The 25,559-nt window shown below is 44.8% G+C and overlaps 1 protein-coding gene across 1 annotated transcript in view; it reads right to left on the bottom strand.

Annotated features, from left to right (window-relative positions):
- PDZD7 (PDZ domain containing 7) overlaps window positions 1-25,559 on the bottom strand; it is a 149,229-nt gene that overhangs the window by 19,992 nt on the left and 103,678 nt on the right. The window contains exons 15-16 of the mRNA XM_029610248.1: window positions 21,566-22,198; window positions 14,073-14,173 (exon numbers count right to left, since the gene is read on the bottom strand). Of these exons, the coding sequence (XP_029466108.1) occupies window positions 14,073-14,173; window positions 21,566-22,198 (734 nt within the window). The remainder of the gene's footprint in view (window positions 1-14,072; window positions 14,174-21,565; window positions 22,199-25,559) is intronic.

Here is a 25,559-nt window from a genome sequence, read left to right as displayed (position 1 = left end):
GGTGACAGGAAGTATAATTTTATGGCTCATAAATGTGATAGGAACCCTAGGTCTTTGTTGAGTCCTTTTTTGTGAGTTCCAAAGGAAGTAATTGTCAAAAGATTTTATGCACAAAATTGGAGTTTTGAAAATTACTACAACATATGCTATTTTTATGCAATAACTCCTTTGAGAATTCACTCCAAAGTGTCTAATCATTTATTTCTTTATTATTTCTGTGCATTCAAGTGGACTAACATGGCGACCACAATAATTTATCCTAATTGGAGTTAGACAGTGCCTCTATACTCACTCCCCACCAACCTAGGGTATCTCGTTCTGTCCCTGGACTTCCCCATGTGATTTGCCTAAGCCCCAATGGAGTCCGGAAAAAAACAAACACCTTCTGAATATAAGAATGGGTTTTATCTTTAAGAAATATGATATGTAAGGGACGTTTGGTTTCCCCTTACTAAAGGAGTGTTCCATTAAGCTGGGGAGGTTCAACAAGGAAATAAGTAAGAGAGGTTTGGGTTTTGCTCCCCCATTTGGGAACATGCAGATGGTGTGTGCTCTAGGTGTTTATCATCCCTATCCACATGGTATCCTTGTGGATTTTGATTTAGATTTTCAAGCAGTAAGGAGCTTGTTGCCGCCTGCTGTGTAACATTTACCTAAGTTATGGGACAGGACTAAGGAAGAGTCCCTGTGTAGGAGTAAGCCTTCCATTGGGGTAAAGAAGAGCTGCAATGTGCTATATACAGACCTGACAGTGACTTGATACAGAGGAAAAATATTTTTGCATTGACTGTCTTTTGAACAATCTCCTATGTTGGGAGGCATGGAGGTTTTATTCCATGCTTCCTGCTGCTTGCTTGGTTTTTCCCCTTTTGGGTTCATCAAATATTTTTTCCACTTGGAGTTGAATTACCATGGTACGTAAGAGTCAGTATACCAAGCCTTTGGAAGAAGGAAGTCTTTCATCCAGAAAGATACAGAGGTGTTACAAATTCCATCTAAAGCAAGGGATTCTAGTAAAGTGCACTACAGGAGAAACAAGAAGATACAACTAACAAGACCTTTGTTGCTTTTGAAGGAAGTCTTTCGTGAGGGAGTGAGAAGTGCCCACCAGGCACTGTCTAAAGTAGTGGTTCTCCACCTTTTCCCCCATCGTGACACACCTGACAGACCACGCTCACATGTGTGACACACTGCTCATTACAATTCACGGCGGAAATAAAAAATAAAGGTCCAGTATTATTTTTATTGTTAAGAATGACACAAGGAAAAGATACGTATTCTGTCTGAACAGAAATTGCATAAATAGTAAACAGCCCACACCAAAACAGCACCAATTTCCAGCACTTAAACAGTAATCACCTTACCTAAGAAAAGGCAACACTGAAAATATTACACCAGGCCTTAAGACGCCAATACACCTCCTATTAGGAAAACGGACCAAGTCAGGCTGCTATAGAGCCCTACACAGAAACTACACGCCAGCAGAAAACCTCACCTGAATCACATGTGCTGACCCTCACCTAACATAGAATAAAGAGACCAAAACGCATAACTAGAAGCATGCAGAAAAAACTGAATTGGAAACCACAACAAGCCAGAGTCTCTGTATTCAGTGTAACAAAGGAAAAAAAGAAACATCACCCATCCTTATAAAAAAAATCAAGAAATTTAAAATCAATAGCAGCAAAACCACACTAACAAAAGAACAGATTATTTAGAAATAGCTGACAAATGGAATATCCAATAATTAAAAACTCATAAAAAATTTCTAGATACCAATAAAATATTTCAAAATAGCAGACACAAAGACCCAGCAATGAAAAATAATAAGGATACAAAAAATGTTTTGCTCTGCATACCTGGGAACGTTTGATATCCAGGTGTCCTGAGATTGTTTTGAATTAGCAGGAGGAGGGATGGCTTGCTTGCAACTTTCTCCTCTCTCTCTTTCACACTGGCTCTTAATCACTCACATATACACATGCTTTTTCTCTCTCACTTACATAGGATCTTAATTACACATTTACACACATGCTGTCTATCTTTTCACGCTTACACACACACAGGCTTTCAATCACATAAATACATGCTGTCTTTTTCTCTCACACACAGACTCTCATTCACATGCTTACAAACATGTCCTCTCTTTCTCTCATTTACACACAGGCTCTCAATCACATACTCACATGCTCCCTCACCTAAACCAGCTCTCAATCACACACACTCTCTCTTTCACATATACAGGCTCTCAATCATTCACATACATGCTATCTCACTCACACACACACACACAGGATCTCAAACACACATGCTTGCTTGCTCATTCACTCACTCACTCTCCCCCCCCCTCCCCCAAACTAGTGGCAGCAGCAGCCTCCTCCCAACCCTAAAGGCAGCAGCAACTTCCTTCATTTTCAGCCCTTGTGGAGAAAGGAGTCCCATCGGCCCTGAGGATTGACGTTGTTCCTCGTTTTATTCTGAGCTGCACTGGTCATCTTTCAGGTCGCACCTTTTTTCGAGCCGATGCTGCCCACACTAACATGGTCTTTTTTTCCTGCGCACGCACCTGCTGCTCACCACTTCCTCTTCCGGGGCGCGGGAAGAGAGCATGCCGGTGCCGCTGACTCCAGCTCTCTTGCCGCGTTCCGCCCGGGCTATCAGCATTTTAAGCCCGGGCGGAGGACCTATTTCGCTTGGGTAGGGTGAGCAGCTGGGTCAGTGGGGGACCGGGAAGTGTGGCGACACACCTGCGTGTTCTTGGTGACACACTGGTTGAGAACCGCTGGTCCAAAGAGTTAAAAGAATAAAATACCCTTCTGGTATTGTCTGAGGAGTAAAGTATATCTAAAGGATTTCTTGGAAGAGATTAAATCTGGTACTAAATTCTGATTTCATATTGGGAAGATTTAAGAATTACATTAGGAGTTAAAGAAGGATTGGACTATATTCAATCTACTAGGATATTGGAGAAAGAAATTGGAGAACAAAAGGAATTCAGTGTGAATCTAAGAGCTTTCAGTTGAGAACAGAGACTTTGATGAAGAATTGGAGTCACAAATGTATTATATATTCTTGCTATCTTATTATTTATTTACTTGAACTATGAAGAGAACTTAATTGTAATGTGGTAACATGATGATTTATGTCTTAGGAAACAGCCAAGAGAAATAAGGAGACAGATTCTGTTGCGCTTGAGGTGGACTCTTGGGCCGAGATGGGGTTGGTGCAACCCGTAGGAAGGATCCTTTGGGACCCTACCATTGGCAGGTTGAGTGGGCTGACGGATGGAGGCCGGCTGGAGATTCGCCAATACCAGCCCTCGTTCCCTGCGGGTTGAGCCTTTGGGTACCGGGGCCAACTGGAGTTAGGTGGGCCTCCATATGCAGTCGTCAAGGAGTGAATGATGTAGTCAGCCCAGAGGCAGCAACTGTAGAACTGAGAAGTCTGTGCTGGACGAGGCGGAATCCCAGAGACCCGGGTGCCAAAGGAAACCAAAGTCTGACAGGGGGTGCCCGAGCAAGAACAGGCCGAAGCCTGAGAGGCCACGTCCAGGACCAAGACTAGAGGAGCATCGTGGAACAGGCTGAAGTCAGGGCAGGCGGCAATCCAGGAGCAGTGGCAAGGCAAGACAGTGGTCAGGTCCAGGAGAAGATCTATGGTATGGTCAGGCAAAGCAGAAGTCAGGTCCAGGAGAAGATCAAAGGCATGGTCGGGTGAAGCAGAGGTCGGGTCCAGGAGACTATTAGTAGTGTGGTCGGGCAAAGCAGAGTCCAGGAGATGATCAGTAGTGTGGTCAGGCAGAGTCCAGGAGACAATCAGTAGCGTGGTCGGGCAAAGCAGAGGTCGGGTCCGAGAAGTCAATCTGAGGAAGGACAAGGAATCAGGAACACAGGAACAAAGAGGAACAGGAACTCGCAGGGATCATGAACACAGGAGAATCACCAGGAGGCAATGAAGTACACAACCAGCGTGGAGACCTGTTGCAAAGGAGACTACCAGGAGCCGAGCCCGGCCTTAAGTACCAGAGCTTCAGGAACGTCATCATCCAGGGCCGAGGCCAAGTTCCCGTCGCAGGCTCTTCAAAAGACACAGAGGTGCATGCGTGCCTAGGGAGGGATGTGGCGCTGGATGGCATCGTCTCTCTGCGGGCCACGTGGAGAGACCCACCGCGGAGCACAGGAGTCCGTCGTAGTACTAGGGGCACCAGGGACAGCCTGAGGACAGAGCCGGTGGCCTACTGCCGCGAGGGACGTGGATCCAGGCCCTGGATTAGGTGGCTGAAGGTAAGAGGGCCGAGCCGCAGGTCTGCCACAGCTGGCACAGTTTATTTACAATGAGAAAACCAAACTCAAACAGATAATGCAGCTCACCTTAATTTCAGGTAACACACATTCTTCAAACATAGCAGGTCTTTGCGTAGACTGGGGGTTTGTCTGCTTCCCGGAGTTTCTCTAATCCTTCTGGGCCCTGCCTTCTTATGCTAGGCTGAAGGAATTCTCCCTGGGCTCAGATTACAGAAAATAGCCACTGCTTTTACTAGCATCAGTAGCATGGGATAGACTTAGTTTTTGGGTACTTGTCAGGTTCTTATGGCCTGGATTGACCACTGTTCTTATGTTCTAAGTAAAATACTTAGCTTGATGTTAACAGAGATGACTTCTCTGTAAAGAATGCCGCTTTTACGTGTGGATGAAAGGCTGTTGTATTGATGCTGAATTTGAAGGTCCCTTTCAGGTATTCCTTGTACTTGCTATTGAATCGCCCATGAAAGGCTGTTAAATTGATGCCATATTTAAAGGTCCCTTTCAGGTATTCCTGATGCTTGCTGTTGAATCGCCCGACTCTGCAGGGTTTCGGAGTGATCTCCTTCTTCTTCAGGGGTCCAGCCAACTTGTTTGTAAGAACAATTTATAAGTATGCCATATCACTATTTATGCAGCATTACGATGTGCGGCTTTATCCGGGTTTTCATGCGTGATCAGCGCTACTTCAGATTTGCTTCCTGACAGTGCAGGAGCTTGGATAGCGTCTGACAGAATCACTACTCTGTCATAGTCAATCTGGTCTCGCTTCTCTAACTCTCTTCGAACAAGTGTTTTCACACTCCCAGAGTCCACTAATGCCTGGATATTAATGCCATCTAGCTCAACTGCAATCACAAAAGTAGAAACTCTCTGGCTGGGGGCATCCACAAAATTACAAAAGTGTAGGGCCACTGCATTAATGTCCATTGGTTCATCTTCCCTGCAAGAACAGTCTCTGGAAAAATGACCCCTTTCTCCACACCTGAACATGGCAGTCTAGTTGAGGTTTGTGGTGAAATGTCCAGCCGGACCTGCAGGGCCTCTGGCTCCCCTATGAGGAAAGACTAAAGAGGTTAGGACTTTTCAGCTTGGAGAAGAGACGGCTGAGGGGGGATATGATAGAGGTGTTTAAAATCATGAGAGGTCTAGAACGGGTAGATGTGAATCGGTTATTTACTCTTTCAGATGATAGAAAGACTAGGGGGCACTCCATGAAGTTAGCATGTGGCACATTTAAAACTAATCAGAGAAAGTTTTTTTTCACTCAAAGCACAATTAAACTCTGGAATTTGTTGCCAGAGGATGTGGTTAGTGCAGTTAGTATAGCTGTGTTTAAAAAAGGATTGGATAAGTTCTTGGAGAAGTCCATTACCTGCTATTAAGTTGACTTAGTTTTTGGGTACTTGCCAGGTTCTTATGGCCTGGATTGGCCACTGTTGGAAACAGGATGCTGGGCTTGATGGACCCTTGGTCTGACCCAGTATGGCATGTTCTTATGATAGGCTTCTGGGTGAGTCCTGCTCTCTCTAAGATGGCTGCTTTGACTTCCTGATATGTGGCTCTCCCTCCAGACTGGCAGTCTGGAAGGCCTCTTGACTACTGCTGGTGAGTAGGTTCCCCAGATAGGTCTTCCAACTATCTTCAGGCAAGCCTGCCAATTAAGCAGTCCATTCAAAATTCTAAAGGATACAATCAGGGTCTTCTCCTGGTGCCATCTTAATATGACTGGCGACAAGGAAGGTGACCTAGTTATAGAGATTTGCATGGCCTGTGCTACCTGGGTAAGCACTGTGTTTTGCTGCAAAATTTCTTCTCGCAGTGCAGGTTTGCATGGCATTCTGTAGTTGCTACTGCCCTGCAGCAAGGTCATCCAGGTCCTTGCTGCAGGGCAGTAGCAACTACAGAATGCCATGTGCTTCTGTACACCCTCCGACTTAAAATCATAGCGATATTAAGTCGGAGGCCCCAAAAAATAAATAAATAAAATCTGCCCGCAGCCCAGAAAATGGATGCTCAACTTTGCCGGCGTCCGTTCTCCGAACCCGTGGCTATCAGCGGGTTCGGCAACCGATGCCGGTAAAATGAAGCGTCGGCTGTCAGACCCGCTGACATCCACCGCTTCCGCCAATAAGGAGGCATTAGGGATGCGCTCATGTTCCTAGCATCTCCTTATTAGCGCGGGCCCTAATTTAAATAAAGAATCGCGCGCCCAGGAGAGGTGCCTGGGAGAGTGGGCGCTCGCCTTGGAGCGCTGGCTCTCCCGCGGACTTTATTGACTCGGCCTGTCAGGAGGCTTAACCCCTTTGAAAACTGACTCCACTGCAATCAAATTTGCCCCTGCTTTTCGGCAGTGATAAATATGGAGCACAAAACAGCTTGTGCACTGTGCCTTTATTATTTTTGTAAATCTCATTAGTCAGTATGAGAACATTTATCCTTTTATGATTCATTATTAATTTTTTTTTTTGCTTTTAAAATAATCTGTACTTTTGCTATTTCCTGGAGATGAAGAATTTAGGTGGTGAAGCAGCCCCATTAGCCATATAGTGCTGCTTTGTAAATACGATCTAAGCCCTTTGCACGGGCATGAGGACTTTGTGCATGAGTCCAGTAGTTGCATCAGGGTCAGAGAGCTGAAGATTTTTGTCGGGTCGGGGTGCTTTTGATGCCGGTTGAGTTGAATCCCTTCATCTTCAGTAATGCAGTGTGGTTGCGATGTGAAATAACAAGGTCCGAAACTTATTAGGTGACCCAGTATGGCCTTTCTTATGTTTATGTAACCTCTCTGTCGGACAAACTTAATATAATATATTTATCAGATCCAAGCTGTTGATGCCTGAATATCCAAGTAAACTGTAGAGCAGAAGGCCAGAAGTTAAAGAGTAAAATTCCATAAAGTGGAAGAAGCAGCGTGGCGTGATGAGGAAGCAGCGTGGCGTGATGAGGAAGCAGCGTGGCGTGATGAGGACGCATCCATGAAAATCGAGCTCCCTGATCTTCTGGCAGGGCTCCCAGAACGGCCGGGCAACGGATGTGAGCAGCGCATCCATTCGCACAAGTTGCACGTGGCTCAGGATTTCACAGTTGTGCCTTTTAAAGAAACCTTTTCTTTAGGTATAGATTTGCTTTTTTTTTTTTCTTTTAAGGCAGAGCTTCCCAAACCTTTATCCAATTTGACCCCATTTTAGCACTTGAAAACTAACTTGACCCCAGAGGACGACCAGAACAGATTAGCAGGGGCGTGGTCACCTTCCAACAATCACTCCATTCTCGCCGCCCTCCAGCTGATCTTCTGTCTCAGCCCCCACCCCCTCCAGAGGACTTCCTCTCTTAACCTTCCCTCCAGCAGACCCCCCTCTTTCAACCTCTGCTCCTCCAGCTGATCACCTCTTACATTCCCCAGCTACACCTCCAGCCCTCTTAGCCTTTCCCCAGCAGATCCTACTTCACCCCTAAGCCCCTCACTGTCACCCCACCCCTTCTGTCCAACACTTTTCTCTCATCCATCCATCTGATCCCCTCTCACTTCCCCCCAGCTCCTCTCCTACATCCTCCAGTCAATTTTCTTTCACTCCGCCTATTCCACCCTCCTCAGCCAAACCCTCTTCAGTTGAGCCAACCCTCAAACCCCCTCTTGTATCAGATTTCTCTCTCCAAATAATCAAGGTCAGTGGCAACATTTTCCTTTGGGTCCCAGGCTAAAGGTGGATGACAGCTGGTGAGAAGGCAGGCTAATGACAGAGGCAACGGTTTTCTCTTGGTTAGGCTCAGTGGGGGGTGAGGAGAGAGGAGTCGTGGCAGTGTTCATGGGCCTGTACACACTCAGCTCTCCCACCAGTGCTGGGCCCAAACCTAATAGTGGTCTGTAAGCAGCAGCTGCATTAAAAATGAAAAGTCAGCAGGAGGGCCCTTTGATTCACAGGCCCCACGTTGCCTTCCACTACTAATGCTGCTGCTTCTCGCATCTAAAGGGAGCTGCCATTTGAGGCACTTGTGACCCCAGCTGAAGGTTCTGTAACCCCATTTGGGATGCCCTGTTTTAAGGCGTCATTATGGAAGAGGAGTCGGGTTTCTTGGCAACAGTGGTTGGTCTATGGAAGCTTGATAAAAGTTTCAGATATCTAACTGTTGTGAGGTAGCATGCTCCGTTCAGTGTACGTCCAGCATGCCATCTGATCCTAGCCCTGCGGGCCATTGCACATTACCTGTCATTTCGTAAGGAAGCAGGTTACACAAAATTTGCTGCCCGTTCCAGTCACACGCCCTGTTTGCAGTGGCTGGCTAACACACAAACAATGAGACTCTTATGTGGGCTAGCAGACAATTGCTGTTGAAATGATCCTTCTGGGGGCTGATGATGGAAATTAATTACAGGCTAACTTAGGAGCAGTTGAAAGTTTATTGCTTACAGTGACAGAGGCTGTTTTAACAATGTTCCTTTGTTGAGTGAACATCATAAGAACCAGAAAGCGACCATGCATAGATTAATATGCATTATGCTGTATTGATTCTTAACCAGAACAATGATTTTCTTGTTTAGAGACATTCACCCTGCATCACAATTGCCTCTCCTCCTGTCCTCCTCACCGTGACCCTCGTGCGGTTGTGCTAATGTCCACGTATGTGCAGAAATGATTATGCATGTGTCAGAAAGTGGGAGGATGGAATGGGCTGGGAAGAGGGAGAGGAAAGAGGGAGAAAATACAGGGAGTAAGTGAAAGTGAAGTGATATAGTTACTACTACCATACAGCACCTTACCATCTGCTGGTATCTGAGTTTTAGTGGGCAGTTTCAGCACCTAGCGGAATGGTAACAGAACGCTACGGATTAAAAACCTAGAAAATGTTACATCTCTATGTCATGTTACTACAATATTTGCCTCAATGAGGCAGAAAAGAGGAAGTTATGGTTTACTGTGGGTCAGTAACCATTTTTACCTCAGCTTGAGTTCGAATTTTGTTTTACAACACTTAACTTTTTTTTTTTTTTTATCAGGTGGTTGCATGATGTGATGGGTAAACGTTAATGTATCCTTTTCGGTTTGATGAATAGTCACACTAGTTGCAACAAAAGGAAACCAGAACATGGGGGATACACTGGCGCACCTCGAAGAACTTATTGCATTGAGTATCAATGAGAGGTGGAACACCGAAAAGGAGTCAAGAAGACTTGGCAGATGGCTCACAAGATGGAAAATCAAAGGCAAGATGTTGAACTTGTGGACCCTTGGGCCAAGATGGAGTTAGCACAGCCTGCAGGGAGGAGTCTTGCAGGTCCCCATTGTTGACAGGCAGAACTGGAAGAGGCAGAGGCCAAATATGAGCTTCGCCTTTACCAGCCCATGGTCCCCTCAAGTTGAGCCTTTGGGTGCCAGGTCTTAGGTGGAAGCCTCTGCTGATGGTCGGAAGGTCCATTGAGGTCGCTGGTCCAGAGTAGACCTAGTACAGATGAATCCAGAAGCAGGTTGGGGTCAGTGGCAGGTGGCATTCAGGAATGTCTAGGAGGCAGGCAGTGGTCAATACCAGGTATCCTTCCAAAGGGAAGGTGGGATGGATAAGCAGGATAGAAAGGCAAGGAGCAAGACAGGCGGAGAAGAACTGAAGACCTGAAGACTATGATGCTGGAGTTGAAGACTAAGACAAGGACCACTGGAACTGAAGATGAGGAAAACTGGAAATACAGATAAAGAACGCTGAGCAACCACCACTATTAGGCAGTAGGGAGACCTGTTGCCTAGGCACTGGTGAGCATCTGCAAGGTCCTTTTTTAGGCTAGAAGAATGATGTCATCAAGAGATGCCTTCAGGTCTTTCCCACTGTAGGCCTTTTAAGACTGATGACGTCAGGCGTGTGCATGCCCTAGGAGCAGGGCCCGGTAGTGTTGGCGGCGTCCTGCCAAGGGAGTCGTCAGCAGCATCCCACTGCTCTGGAGAGGGAGGTAAGTCTGGCGTTGGAACGCTGAGAATGGCCCAGCCCAAGGGGTAAGTGCACGGAGGAACCCGTGGACTGACAAACGCAACACAAGAGCTGGACCGTCAGGCTGAAGTTGGATGGTAATTTCTAGCCTTCAAATAAATTATTTACAGTATTATTTGATAAGCTTTACTTTACAACAGCTTGTGTCTACAATTGTTGAACCCCTCTCTTCCCCATTAATCACTGTGACTCAGGCTCATTAGGTCTTGCGGGAGTGCTGATATTCTTTTCGTAACTCTTCTGCGAGTTGAAAACAGAAGAAAGCCAAGAATTTGTGCTGTGCTGAGCCGAGCCGCAGTCCTAACTATAAGAAGCTTGCTGGGCAAACTGGATGGACCATTTGATCCTTTTCTGCCATCATTACTATGTTACTGTATGTTACTAACAGGGGGCCTGATGTAATAGGATAGGAATAAAAAATGTGTACTGTATTTCAGGGCACTTACTAAAAAAAAACCAACCCAAAAACCCCAAAAGTTAACACTAAATGCAGTAATCTAACAGTATGCAAATGCATTGGGAGTTTAAAATAGGAATGGGAGCTTTTCAACAGTCTGCAGGCGCACAAGTGCGTGTGTTTGTCGGCCCGCGCCCAGGGATGCAGCCATTTTATAACATACGCGCGTTATGCATGCATGTTATAAAATAGCCTGAACATGCACGTATATGCACGCAATTTTAAGTGGACGTGTGCCTATGCGCGCAAATGTTGCTTCTATCGCTTAGGTGGGGGGATTTTAATAGACGTGCGCCGACGCCATTCCCAGTTTTCCTAGCTCATTCCCAGTTTAACCAGGAAAGGGATAGGACTTCCAGACCTCTCCAGTTTTAAAGCTTCCCTTCTCCCCTGTTAGCCCTGACCCTTAAAACCCCACCGATCTATTAATCTTTAATTTATGACTTACACATCCTCCATAGCAGACGTAAAGTTGTGTGGCAGGGGACCCTGGTGTGCGCGTAATTATTTATGCACTAATTTCAAGTTGAAATCCAGGAACGCCCATGCTCCACCCAGACCACACCCATTCCCCGCTCCTTTTTGGGATTTTTTCCTTTGTGCAAGCAGCAGGAGATACTTGCTTACTTGAGCGGCTTTTAAAATCCGCTTGACATATTCGCGTATCGTCCGGTTTTGGTGCACGTTGGGCTTTTAAAATTGATTTTTAAGTGCATAAACCTAAAACCCTGTGCAAAGAAAAATCTGTTCCTCACAAACTGCCCTTCTTACCTCCCCTCTCTTGACCACTGAAAAACTGTCCAGCACAAGGCAGAAAGCCTTTAGCTGCTTCGCTTCCCATCTCTGGAATGTGGTTGCACAACCCATTCGCCTCTGCTCACCCATGGCTGTTCCACCAGTCTGAGCCAACATAAGTGCACAATTTCACCTACTGACATATGAATATTGGCTTCAGAACTAAGGCGACTACCAGTTCATCATAATGTTTACATTAGTCTCTATTATGGACTGCATTAAGGGGTAGATTTTAAAAGAAGCGCGATCAGCCTACTTTTGCTTGCGCATCAGACTCAAGCAAAAGTACGCTGGATTTTAGTAGATACGCGCGGAGCCGCGCGTATCCACTAAAATCCTGGATCGGTGCGCGCAAGGCTATCGATTTTGTATAGCCTGCGCGCGCCGAGCCGCGCTGCCTCCCCCCGTTCCCTCCAAGGCCGCGCCGAAATCGGAGCGGCCTCGGAGGGAACTTTCCTTTGCCCTCCCCTCACCTTCCCCTCCCTTCCCCTACCTAACCCACCCACCCGGCCCTATCTACACCCCCCCCTTACCTTTGTCGGGGGATTTACGCCTCCCGGAGGGAGACGTAAATCCCCGCGCGCCAGCGGGCCTGCTGCGCGCCGGGCCGCGACCTGGGGGCGGGTACGGAGGGCGCGGCCACGCCCCCGGGCCGTAGCCACGCCCCGTACCCGCCCCCCAAACGCTGCCGACACGCCCCCGGAACGCCGCGACGACCGGGCCCGCCCCCCGACACGCCCCCGACACGCCCCCCTCCGAGAACCCCGGGACTTACGTGAGTCCCGGGGCTCTGCGCGCGCCGGGAGGCCTATGTAAAATAGGCTTCCCGGCGCGCAGGGCCCTGCTCGCCTAAATCCGCCCGGTTTTGGGCGGATTTAGGCGAGCAGGGCTCTGAAAATCTACCCCTAAATGTTTATTTTCCTTGTTCTTTTTTGATTTTTCGTTCAAATTTTCGTTCAGTTGTTCTATTAATTCGATGTCTATTGTTCTTTGCGATGTACATCGCTTTGAGAAATGTATTATGATCTTTAAGGCAATTTATAAATGTTCCTAAATCATAATAAATCAAGTTAAATGCGTGCAAACCATATTATAAGACATGATTTATGTGCACAAACCATGATTTAGGGGGTACTATAATTCAGGTCCCTGCCCTGCTTCTTCCTGTCGGTCTTTTGTCCCTTGTACCTGCTGAAAGTTCAGTTGGGAACTGGCTCTGGACAAGCTTGCAGGTTCCTAGCAGCATCCTTCTTTGCACCTTGCTTCCTTTCCCTCCTACTGCTGGTTCCTGCTATCTGCTGGCAGTCACAGCTTCCTCCATGGCTGCAGTTGTCTGCCTTTCCCCTGGGCTCTCAGAGCTCTTCGGCCGTATCATGTCTGTCGCCCGTACAATTATCTTCAATACCAGTGCCATTCGCAATGAGTGTCAAACTGTTTATCATTCAACAAATGTTTTGGTATTAAGGTCTGCGTTCTCCACAACTTTGGAAGCTAAAAAAAGAATAGGTTTAACTTTCTGTCTAGGCTCCCAAGCTAGGACATCGGGAGCTGAGGACAGAATAAATATTTTTTGTGGATTTATTTTGTTTAGAAGGAAATTTTTTTTTATCTTCCCTTCTTGCTCACAAAGAGAGAAGTGAGGAACAGAAATTCTTAAGAGATCTTGGTAGCAGTTAGTCGAAATGGTTCCCTTGACCATCCGGCAAATGTGGAGGAAGGAGAAAGGATACTCATCCAGTATCCAGAGAGGGAAGATGTATGGAGGAGAAAGAGTGGCAGCCATATGGTGTTTAACTAGAAGAGAAGCAAGGGAGGTACAACAGAGAAGGAAAGGAGAAGCTGGAGAATTCAGGATCAAGCTATGGGTCCCAGGTATTTGAATGGGGACTTAAAGTGAGAAGAGGACCTCGTGTTTCTCGTAAACCCAGGGAAGCTTCACATTCTAGCCAAGAATAAGGAAAAGGACCCTGAGGGCTGAATCACGGGTTCCTAGAACCATTCGTTCACAGATGTACTATTTTGACTGGCTTTATGGAAATTTACTGACAGAGACCTGTACTATGTGCCTTATTACATGTTTGAACCGCTCCATCAGTAAAGTTGTGTTGGATCACCAGCTTTGTGTGCAGCCTGGTTTTTGGCACTCACTAAAGTAGCGCCCACGGTCCAGGAGGTAATTCCCACCTCCCTATGGAGAATCTGGAACTGAAACGATTTAGTAATTTGGGAAGTACACTTAGCCCTGGGTATTGAGTGTGTGCCCTGTGGACCCTAGAAGAGACCCCAGTTCAGGAATTACACTAATACACCTCTCTGCATTAGCAAGTACTAGCTAATGCCTTGCTTAACATAGAATTCCCATGGAGGTCTGCCAAGCTGTATGCATATTTTTACTTAGGTATATGCACACATTTGTCGTGTGCAAACATCTCTGCTACATCAGGAGTAAAGTTGTACACAACAAAATGGGTGCAGAACCACACGCTGACACACGTACACAGCCTAGCGCACCTTATTACATTAGGGCTCAGGTTCCTTACTTTGAGAAGACCACTGATGAATGCTGCTCCTCCTGGAAAGATGTTTTCGATCTTCACCATGGGCTGCACTTTGGATTCAATTCCTCCTGAGACACTAATTCCTGCAGGAAAACAGCATAAAGGTCACTGTTTTTCTTGTTTTTAATTATTTCTCAGTCATTTTTCCATTATTTTCTCCGATATCCATCATTTTAGGAAATGTAAGGGATATTGAGAACGGCAACAAATTATAAATCTCTTCTTGTTTACCAACCCGCGCTTCAAAAGTTCATGAAGTGAGTAGTGAAACACTTTCTTTGGATTGGGAATACTGCAGAGGGAGCATTCCTAGCCCCAGAAAGGAGGGAGTCCCAGCCAGTACTGCATCTGTCCAGTAGGTGTCACTATTGTGCAAGGGGTTAGGACCCCCCTCTCTAGAGCAGAAAATGGGTTCTCCTTTATGGCACTGTGCAGCATGGACACTAAGTCATCTGGCTTTAAGAAGATTTTAAAATGGAAAACTGATACTGCTACCATAATTCAAATGCTCACAGTTGTTTTTGCAACTTGATGAACCTCTGGTAAATGTAAACCACTTTGATTTATCGGAAATGGTATAACAAATTGAATAAACTGAACTAAACTTCTTTAAACTTGGCCAACTCTTCAGGGCCCAATTTGCAAACTGAAACCCCTATTAAGAGACCTCATACTTCCCCTTTCCCCCTGAAAGAAACAGCTGAACTCATTAAAAATGCCAGGAGTCATGTGAAGAGGAAACACTCTGAAGCACGTGTGCAACAATGTTTGGATACTTTTCCTGTTAATCTATTAAAGACTCACAACCTGGAAAGAATCCAGTTCGCTGGGCTGTTAGTTTCTCTGCAGTTGTGACTTACAGATGTTTAATTTTGGGGGTATTTTACTCCAGAAATGTGTTCATCAAGGAATTGTTTATGATTCTTGGGCTCCATGCCCCCAAACTCAAGACTTAGAAAAGTTTCCAGCAGAAAGTTATTGTTGCTGGCTTCGGTGAATAACAATAGTAATATCCCATATTAAAAAATGTCAGTGCGGTGGCCCCCTGTATGTCTTGGGAAAGCCAAATAAATCTGTTTGGCCTTGGGATTTTAGAGCAGCCTCTGCTCTGAACTGTGTAATCCTTTACTGGCTTCATTACAATTTGGGATGCCCCTCATTGTCTTTTACCCGATATGCCAGTCACTCTTCTGATACAGGGCGGGGTGTGCCGTCACCAGGGCTTCACCGCGGAGGCAAAAAGTGAAATACACTTGCCCACACCTCGATTCCCAGGCCTCTAAACAGGCTGAAAGGCACTCGCATGGCTCTGTCTGAAGGACCAAATGGGGAAAGATGGTAAAGGAAAAATAGTAATTTATAGTATTTAGAAAGCACTTTACCTGTTACACACGTAAAAATTAGCACATACATGCATTAGTAGCTTCTACTTGTGCCTTCCATATTCTATAAATGTTGAAAGCACACGTGTATTTTCAGTTTTGCGCACACGAGGACACATGTAAAAACGGGGCAGTCTAGGAGCGTTCGCGGTAGGACCAACCCTTAATGCATATAAGTTGCTATTTTCCAACTTCCTCCCGTATTTTGGCACCTGCTAATTATCTGGTGTAAGTGACATTACGTGTGTTTGTTGTGTAGTGTGGACTGGGGGGAGTTTAGGCAGAAGAACCGGGGGGGGGGGGGGGGGTGTCTTGATGAACTGGAGAAGGACTGGGCAACGTGGCGGACTAATTGGTAAACGCATGCAAATCAGGGCTTACGCGAGCAAGTCTCAGTTCACGTTCACATGTAAAATATGCCCGTGTATATTTTTAAAATAGGTGGGTAAAGAATGCACGTTCAGTACATTGAAATGCGTGGTTTCAATGCATTGCATGTCTTCGTGCGTTGGCCTACATATGCGCGTAAGGTTGTGGGGTAAACATACGCGTATTGTACAAGATACGCATATGTGATACGCACATGTTATAAAATACCGTGGTTAAATTATGCACGACCACAGACGCGCATCTGTGCCTCCACGTGCAGTTATTTGAAAGTTGTGCTCTTTATATTTACATTAAATTACCGAGGTAAGTGATGAATTTAAGAAGCAAGCAAATGTTCCACAGAACTTTTTAAACAAGTTTTTGATTGCATTATTTTTTTTCTTTTGGGGGGGAATGTTTTTTAAGCTGAAACTTTCGAAAGAACTTGCTGGAAGTTACGGCCTTGGGCAAAAGAGATGCACTACTGCAAAACTGTAGAAGCAAATGGACTTGTAGGCTTTTGGTAATCTATGGCCCGGGAAACTTAACTCAAGCTCTTCCTCTCAAAGGCCTCTTCTGGATGCTGAAGTAGAGGAGAAAGTAAGTATATAAAGAGATAGGATGCTACTATATTGCTGTGAGAAATCACATTATTATTACTGCATTCCTTAGTAATATGGGAAAAGACATCCCTCGTGCAGCCAGCTAAGACCAGTCTAATTTTGTTTGTTTATGGGAAAATGAGAAAGCATTGGTCAGATAATGTAGGCACCTTTATATGTCCTTTTGAAGCTTGAGGTTATTTTCCCTTTCACATGAAAATCAATACCATTTAACAGCAGTCAATTCTCAGGCCCTGCAGCGCAACCCTGTGCCACTGCACTCAGCCAAATCGAGCCCAAGAAAACTTCACTTGTCTGTTAATTGTAAAGATATGTGATAAAATATGCCAGGGACTGGCCGGAAAACCTGTCAGTTTGACAAAATCGGCAGTGGATTTTGCCACGTTTGCTGTTTTAATTTAAAAAACCCAAAACGTGGGTAGATTTCACCCATGAACCATGGGGACATCGGTGGATTTATATAAAAGTGAATCGTACAGAAATTTGCCCACCTGTGATAAGTTTATACCCATCTAGTTAATTCCTCCTTACACCATTTCTGATTTTAAATAGATGAGAGAGTACACAGATGCTCATATGCATAAAGAAAAGTGATTCATTTTAAATTTGTTATGAATTGTATTTTGTTATTATGAATTGTTTATTGTATTATGTATTGCACTAAGATTGAATTGAATGATGCACTGATATTTAATATGTATTATATTATAAACTGTTTATGATTTGAACTCTATTGCACATTTGTTATTAGCCACTTTGAGAAATCCTTTGGGATTAGGACGGTAGAATATAAGTAAAAAGATAGAATAGACAAGAAGTCCCTGTCTACTCTGAGTATGTTTCAAGGGGAAGTTTAAATTCAAAAGTACAGCATATTAGCAAATGGACATGCCTGTTAAGTACACTTTTTACATCACATGGTCAGCTAGCATCACATAAGAATCGCCATGCTGGGTCAGACCAAGGGTTCATCAAGCCCAGCATCCTGTCTCCAACAGTGGCCAATCCAGGTCACAAGTACTTGGCAGGATCCCAAACAGTAAATAGATCTTCATGCTGCTACTGTGCAGTAATAAGTAGTGGCTATTCCCCAAGTCCATTTGGTAAATGACAGTTCATGGACTCCTCCTCCAGGAACTTCTTCAAATCTTTTTGAAATCCAGCTATGCCAACTGCCTTAACCACATCCTCTGGCAATAAATTCCAGAGCTTAATTGTGTGATTTGTTTTGAATGTGCTACTTATTAAATTCATGGAGTATCTCCTAGTATTTGTATTTTTTTTTGAAAGAGGAAATAATGATTTCCATTTACCCATTGTATTCCACTCATGATTTTATATCCCATCTTTTCTCCAAACTGAATAGCTCTAATCTCTTTGCATTTCCTGAAAGGGGAGCCATTGCCCTTCTCTGTACCTTTTCCAATGCAACTTTATATTTTATGACATCCGGTGAGCAGAACTGCACACAATGCTCCAGGAGCAATCTCACCATAGAGTGATACAGAAGCATTATGACATTCTCTGTTTTATTCTCCATTCCTTTCCTAAGAATTTCTGACATTGTTTGCTCTTTTGATCACTGCCACACATTGAGCTGAGGATTTTAAAGTATTGTCCATTATGATGCCCAGGTCTTTTTCCTGGGTGATAACTCCTAACATGTCTTCAGGCAATCAATTATTTCTCACATGGGATTCCAATTTAGATAAAAGAGAGAATCCAAGCCACCTAGTAAGCTCCTAATAATTTCTCAGGTGGTTAAATTCTGTTTGCTGACCACATGAGAAGAAACTCCAGGCCACGCTGTGGTTTTGGATTAAATGTTCCCCTTGAAACAAATGTTTGTTTGTTTATTTAAAACATTTCTAATTTGCCAATCTGAAGTTCTGGGTGAGGTATGTAAAAAAACCAAAACAAAAACATTCATATTTACATTAAAAACATACTAACACAATACAGCGATCATTGTGCAGAACAATATCAGATCCGCATTCTTCATTAAAACCTCCAAGTCATCTCCAGCAAGGTCAAAACAAGGGTGTCAAGTTAGCTATTACTTCCGGATGTTTCTGTAAAAGACAAGTTCTCAATTGTTTCTTAAATGATTTGAAACGGAGTTCCAGCTGTATAATGTCAGGTGAGGTGCTCCAGAGTTTAAGAGCAGCTATTGCAAATGTTTGCCTCTGCATTTCGTCTTGGGGTGAGGGGAAGTTTCTTTGTGGCCTATAAATTTTCAACAAAGGCAGCACTGATGCATAGAGGGACATCGTGACTTAGGGTTTTGTGAATGAGGGCTAGAATCTTAAATTTAATTCTGGCTTGTATTGGTAGCCAATGTAAAGATTATAAATCAGGTGTAAGGTACTCTAAACACTTTGTAACCGATAGCATTCGAGCCGCTGAAGCTCTGAAAACATACCCAGGCATACCAATATAAATAGAATTATAATAATCAAGGCCAGGTAGGATGAGTGCCCGCAATACTGTTGGAAAGTGATTGTGGTTTAGAAAAGGTTTAAGTCGTCTAAGAATTCACAATTTAAAGAGAGACCCCCCTCACCACTGCTTTCACCTGTGCTCGGAATGAAATGCTAGATTCAAAAAGGCCTCCCAGGTTTCTTACTATGGGTGAGATCTTGATTTCCTGATTCTTGTACTGGAAAGACAGAGAAGCATCGATATGAGGAAACCTGCACAGTAAAATTATCTCGGTCTTGCCCAGGTGAAAGACCAGTCAATTCTCAAACATCCATTATTTGATTTTCTTGAGATGTCGTGAGATATGAGAAAAGGTAGCATCTTTTGAAGGGGAGATTGGGAGAAAAAAAACCCAATGTTATCAGCATAAATCCTATATCCTACGTTGAGCTTAGTGAGGAGATGACAGATTGGAACCAAATAAATATTGAATAGTAGCGTTCAGTGTGGAACATCCATCTTTAGTGGGAACCAATGAAAATAGCATCACCAATTCTCAACTGTTGGCAATGCCCAGATCAGTAGGTAGATGTAAACCAGTCAAAGATAATTTAGCAATTTTTAATGTAGGATGAACGATGCACATTTCAGTTTTGGTGGGTAACAAGCCCTCTCTGGGAAGCAGTTATGATATTCTTGACAGTTGGATTCACTAAATATCCTCACATTATATAATCTTTAACAGGACTGTATCAATGGGTTTTAAAGGACAGAAGGAGAAATCAATTACCCTCATAATCTGGGAGATTTCCTTTTGAATTACTTGGGTAAATTAGGGCCTATTTTGGGCCAAAGTCCTCAGGGAATTCAGTCTTGAGAACAGGTTTCAGCAGGGAAGGAGGCACAGAAATTAGAAATTTTATTTTCAAAAAAAGAGGGCAAGCTCATTACATTGGGATAACAAGAAGGAATTTTCTCTAACAGAAACATCTGGTAGATGAGTAAGATTTAAAACTGTTAGAGTTCTCTAGTGTTATTTCCAACTTGTTGGATTTTACCTGCAGTAAATGATGTTAACTTTAATGACTTCCTGATTATATTTCTTAAGCTGTTCTCGATAAGAGAGATGATTTTCACTAGTACGATGTTTGCACCATTTATGTTCTAGACATCACAGTATTCGTTTTTCATGATGAAGGTTATTGTAGTACTATGGGACACTGCATAATCTATGTAGAGTACTGGACTTCATTGGTACTGTTTGATCACTCACTTGGGTTAATGACTCTCATCAGCTCTCAACTACGGCACTGACGTTTGTGAAAGATATTTGGGATAGCTGGGAGATCCAAGTAGAACATAACAGTTCTGGATCGATATGAAGGCACTTGGCATATTGAAGATGTGAAAATTGGTTCAGATGGCACTAGTGAATAAGTGATATTAGTGGCTAAACGATAGTGATCTGACCAAGGAAAGTCTGAACAAATCAATGTAGATGGGCCTCTACCAATCATAGTATGATTAAAAAAAAAGTCAAATGTATAACTCAGAACATGAGTGGATTTGTGAACTATTTGCTCCCTTCTGAGTGCTAACATGGACATAAAAAAATCCTCATTCAGAGCTGATAGCAGGGACTGGTCTACATGAACATTAAAATCTCCAAGAACTATGTATGATGTTACTTAGTTCTGGAGGCAGTGTGACAAATGTTTCAATAAGAGGGGAATAGTTTTAGGATAAAAGTCTAGGGAGAGGGGCAGTAAGATAGACAGACAGACTCCCCAATTTTTAATCTTCACAAATAAGACTTCATGATAGTCAGTCTCTATGGCAGACTGCTTCATATCAAGAGATGTTGATTGAGTTGAAACGTGAATACACTAGATCTATGAGCTGTAAATATTGTTACTGTCTGTATAGCGATGGTTGTTCTTTTGTGTGAATTTGCTATATTTGAGTGAAATATTTTCTATAATTAGATGTTGAGGTATTGGACTTAATATCACGAAGTTTATGCTTTAGTTTGAGTGATAACCATTTTTAAAGGCCTTTTGGAATTTTAAAAACCCAAGAACATGAGGGTTGTTTTTTAATCAACTGAAAGAACATATACGCATGTGTCTGAGAATGAATGAACACCAAGAGAAATATTTGTTTGCCTGAACTTAGGGATGTGCATTCGTATTGTAGCAAAATGAAAAATGCCACGAAAAACCTTGTTCTGTTCGAAAATAAAATGTGAGGGGTGGTTTTTTTTTTTATTGCTTTTATTTCTCTAACAAAAAGCCTCCTCCCCCCTGCTAGGGTTTTGCACCTGTCTCGTTTTGATTTTGGAGACCCCACTGAAGGGGTAAGAGGCATCCGGAGAGGGGCGGGGAAGGGAATGGAGAAGGCCTGTGAGTGGAGGGAGGTTCAATTTTTAAACGTCTGTGGCACCGGGTGTTTTTCGGTAGGAGAAAGGATTTTCCTTTATTCATCTCTTTGCTTTAGTGCTTATTTCATTTCCAATAAATGAAACAAACCAAATAAACATGAAACAAAATGAAAAGCACATTTTAGAAAACCTAGAAACAAAACAACTTTTTTCCTGTGTGCACCTGTACCTGAACTCGGTTTTGCTAGATACTTTTTCTAATAAATATTTTCTGCTTTTGATTATTTCATGTAAACCCACCCAAGGATTGTCTCATTTTGGAGACCGTAACCGTTGTCAGCTCATACACCTCTTCCAGCCTCTCACTGTGGCAGGTCGGGGATAGCTCGTCAGATCCTGCTGCCTGCATCCTAGGCAGTTTTTGGACTTCTTGGGTAGACCACTGGCTGGGAGAAGACCCCTCAAAGATCTCCGACAATGGCGGCCTTGATTTCTTGGGGTGGTTCAAAACGGGAGGTATGCCAGTGGGTCTGTCTTTTGTATTTGCCGTTATAGGTTTGGATTTTGGGGTGCCTTGTTTCCCTCTGTCATGCAGGACGCTTCCCATTTCAGCAGCATGCAAGGAAACCTCTTCCGCCTGCACAGACTGGTGTGGTGCTGAGGGCCCAGAGCGTGCAGATAGCTTGGACGTCTTTGGTGATTCTGTTAGCAACCAATTGGGCTTCGTGGGACTGGTGGCTGGAGCCTGGAAGGAAAGGCTTCGCAGAGCATAGGAATCCACTGGCACATCTTCAAGAGGAGTATAGTTTTTGGAATGTGTGAGCTTATAGTGCTGTGCATCTGACACCTTCAGCCTTTCCATGTCTGCCTTCAGCAGACTCTCCTCATTCTTAGAGTCATCCACTGGTTTTAGATGAAAACCGCCTCTGTAATCTGCAAAGAAAGCATATGCCACTCTATTAATGTATTATGTAAAAGCAAGGCCCAGGTGCTAGAAACTCAGAGTTCATCTACACCAGGGCTTCCCAAATGTTTAGCCAGTGTGACCCCATTTTAGCACTCGGAAATTCATATGACCCCAATGGACAACCTAAATAAATTGGTAGGGGTACAGTCCCTCTCTAGCAATCATTTCTCATCTTTCCTTCATTCCAGCTGATCCCCTCTGTCAATTTCCACCCCCCTCCAGAGGATATCGTCCCTTAATCTCTTTCCCACCAGTGTGCCTCTTCTCTCTGTCTCTGCTCCTTTCACCTCCACTCCCTTCTCTCTCACTCCCTCCAGTACTTTTCACATCCCCCAACTGATCCTCTTTCCCCCAAGCCCTTCTTATAAACCATGATTCGCTCTCATTCCCTCCCTTTTATCCCATTCCCTCTCTCACCTCCTGGCCTCTCCTCCAACTCTTCTCTCACATTCTGCTCACTCCAGCTCATCCTCTCTCACCTCCTGGCCTCTCCTCCAATTCTTCTCTCACATTCTGCCCACTCCAGCTCATCCTCTCTCTCACCATCCTGCTTCACTTAAATCCCCCAGTTGATTTTCTTTCATTCACCCCTTTCTCATCCTCCATAGTCAATGCCTCTCCACCTTATCCAAATCTGAAATACCCCCTGCCTCTCATCCTTCTGATCAAATAGCCCCTCTAAACACCTCCTGGCCAAGGTCAGTTGCCAATTTTTCTGTGGGTCCTGGGCCAAGGATGGTTGACAACATTGGGGCAACATTTTTCTCTTGGGCAGGTTTAGTGGTGGGGGAGGAGAGAGGAGCAGTGGTGATGTTTATGCCTCCTCTCCCCCTCAGGGATGGTCCCAAGCCCCATGGGGATCTGCAGGGGGCAGCGGCATTACTAACGAATGTCAGCTTGGGGCCTGTGGGGTGGTGCCAGCTTGCAGGCTCTGCAGTACGTTCCATCCCTCCGGTGCGGGGCTTCCTCTTACCACAGAAACGCATGCGAGGGCAAGGCCGCAAGCTGACTTCCACACCCAATGCTATCGAGACTGCTGGCATCGAAAGAACGCTGACATCTGAGGCACTTGTGACACCCCCCCATCTAAAGGTTCTGTGGCCGAGATTGAGGTTGTTTTACAGCAAATGTTGCAGTTGTGGGCTTGTCTTTCTCTTTGAAAGTTAAATCAATTCCTTGTCAGGACCAGACTTTTGTGCACCTGGGGCAGATATTCAGAATTATGACTTCCGTCGACTAACCAGTGCTGGCTCTGGCACGGCTCTCCTTCCTCACCTGTGTAACATCATCTTCCCTCTTCCCTACACCCTTGCCCAGCAGCATCCCCTCCCTCTCTCCCCACTGTGTCGAGGTATCTTGCTTCTCCCCTCCCTCTGCCCGGCAGCATCCCCCCTTCTTTTCTCCTTCTTCCCCTGGCCAGCGGCCTAATCTCTCCTTCCTTCCTCTGCTTCCCCCTGCCGGCTCCTTCCAGGCATCTCACGTGGCTGACCCAGGATCTTGGGGCCTGTAATGCTTAAGGGTTTTAGGCTGCAGCGCTAGCAAAACAAAAGAAGACCAGTGCGGGATCCGTGAGCCAGCGCCTGCTCACAAGCCCTGCAGCCATCCCCCCACCCTTCTTCCTCCCATGGTCTTCCCGTTACTTTACCAAGGTCACTGCAAGACCTCTGAACATGTGCCGGCTCATCGGCCTCTGCCATGGCCCTAGAGGGTATGACACCCTGGGGGGCCAGGTGCCTCATTCTTCCCTCTCTAGTCCTGGAGCTGCTTCATGCTTCCAGAGGAGAAAGTTCATGTTACTTTATCTTAGAAGTTACAATTAAGGTTATGCGAAATGCAGAGGTTTTAAATGGTCCACAAAATTCGCAAAAACTTGCAAACCTAATTGCAGCTAGGCCTCAACGTGGGCAAGAACCGGGGAGAAGAGCAACGTCTGCCAACTGACGCACGCCGTTCTGCGTCCAGTGCGTGGCAGCCTGCAACCTTTCTGTCAGTTAATAAAAAAAAAAAATGTTAACATGAATTTCGAGGGTGGAAAATTTGTGGCAATGCCTTCTCAGTCGTGGTGAAAAGCCTCAATAGCATCCCTTTCCCTTTTTGCTGCAAATGTATTCATCCAGCTCTAGTTCCAGGCAGAATCCTCCTCCCCTGCCTGTTTGCAGTTGGGCAGAAAGAGGGGCATTGTGCAGTTCGCTTTTTAAATCAGCATAAAATTAATACCGTATTCTGGGTTTGCAACCTTTGACCTAGAGCACAGCAGAAGGGGTGGGCGGGGAAGCAGCTGCTCAGAGGGGGAAAGAACTTTAATTTGCTTTATTTTATTTTTTTTTTTTAATAAGCCTCCTCCTGTCTTTGTAAACTGCCCTCACGTTTTAAATCCTTCTGGTGTTGAGCTCTTTTTTTTTTTTTATTTTCTGCAGAGCACGCTTAAGGGCAGATGGAATATTATACACAGAAAGCCTAAACGTGGGCAAGAACCCTCTTTCTGCCCAACTGCAAACAGGCAGGGGAGGAGGATTCTGCCTGGAACTAGAGCTGGATGAATACTTTTGCAGCAAAAGGGAAAGAGATGCTATTGAGGCTTTTCACCACGACTGAGAAGGCATTGCCACAAATTTTCCACCCTCGAAATTAATATTAATATATTTTTTTTATTAACTGATTTTTCGGCGCCCGCTTTCTTAATGCATGCGCGGTACCCGTAAGGGGGGGGGGGGGGTGCCATGTAATAAACAAATTAGGGGGCCGCGTGAGCAAGGAGGCACTAGGGACCGACGCCGAGTTTATCGGCATCGGTTTTCATTACTGCAGTCGGCCGGTTATGAAAACCGATGCCGAGCGTATCGGCGTCGGTCTTCAATGCGGCCGGCTGAGGGTTCTTTTTTTTTTTTTTACTTTTAAAGAAGTACAGAAAAGCAGTTTTTTCTGCTTTTCTGTACTTTTTTTCAATGCGCTCAGCTATTAACGCCTGCTCCAGGCAGGCGTTAAATAGGCGCTAATCCCCCTATTGCATTAGGGGGTGGATTAGTGCCTATTTAACCCGCATCCAACTGCGGGTTATACAGTGCACTCGGCTGAGGGTTATCAAGGGTTTTCCTACTGGCACAAAACAGGAGAAAACTGTTGTCAAATCAGGCTCACAAAGTTATGTGCGATAGACAGTAATATAACATAACATTCTGCATCATGACAAATGGGAACATTAACGTGTGTCATAGTTAGATACGTGGAAGATGAGTGGAGCTGGAAGACAGTGGTGCACAAGTTCTGATGTCATTTGCTGCACAAGGGCTGCAAATGACAGCTGCTCCTGTGCAACACTGATGCTAG

This window comes from Rhinatrema bivittatum, chromosome 7 (genome assembly GCF_901001135.1).
Source record: "Rhinatrema bivittatum chromosome 7, aRhiBiv1.1, whole genome shotgun sequence".
NCBI lineage: Eukaryota > Metazoa > Chordata > Amphibia > Gymnophiona > Rhinatrematidae > Rhinatrema > Rhinatrema bivittatum.
The sequence above is the reverse complement of the archived record's forward strand: the minus strand, read 5'-3'. Positions and strand labels throughout refer to the sequence as shown.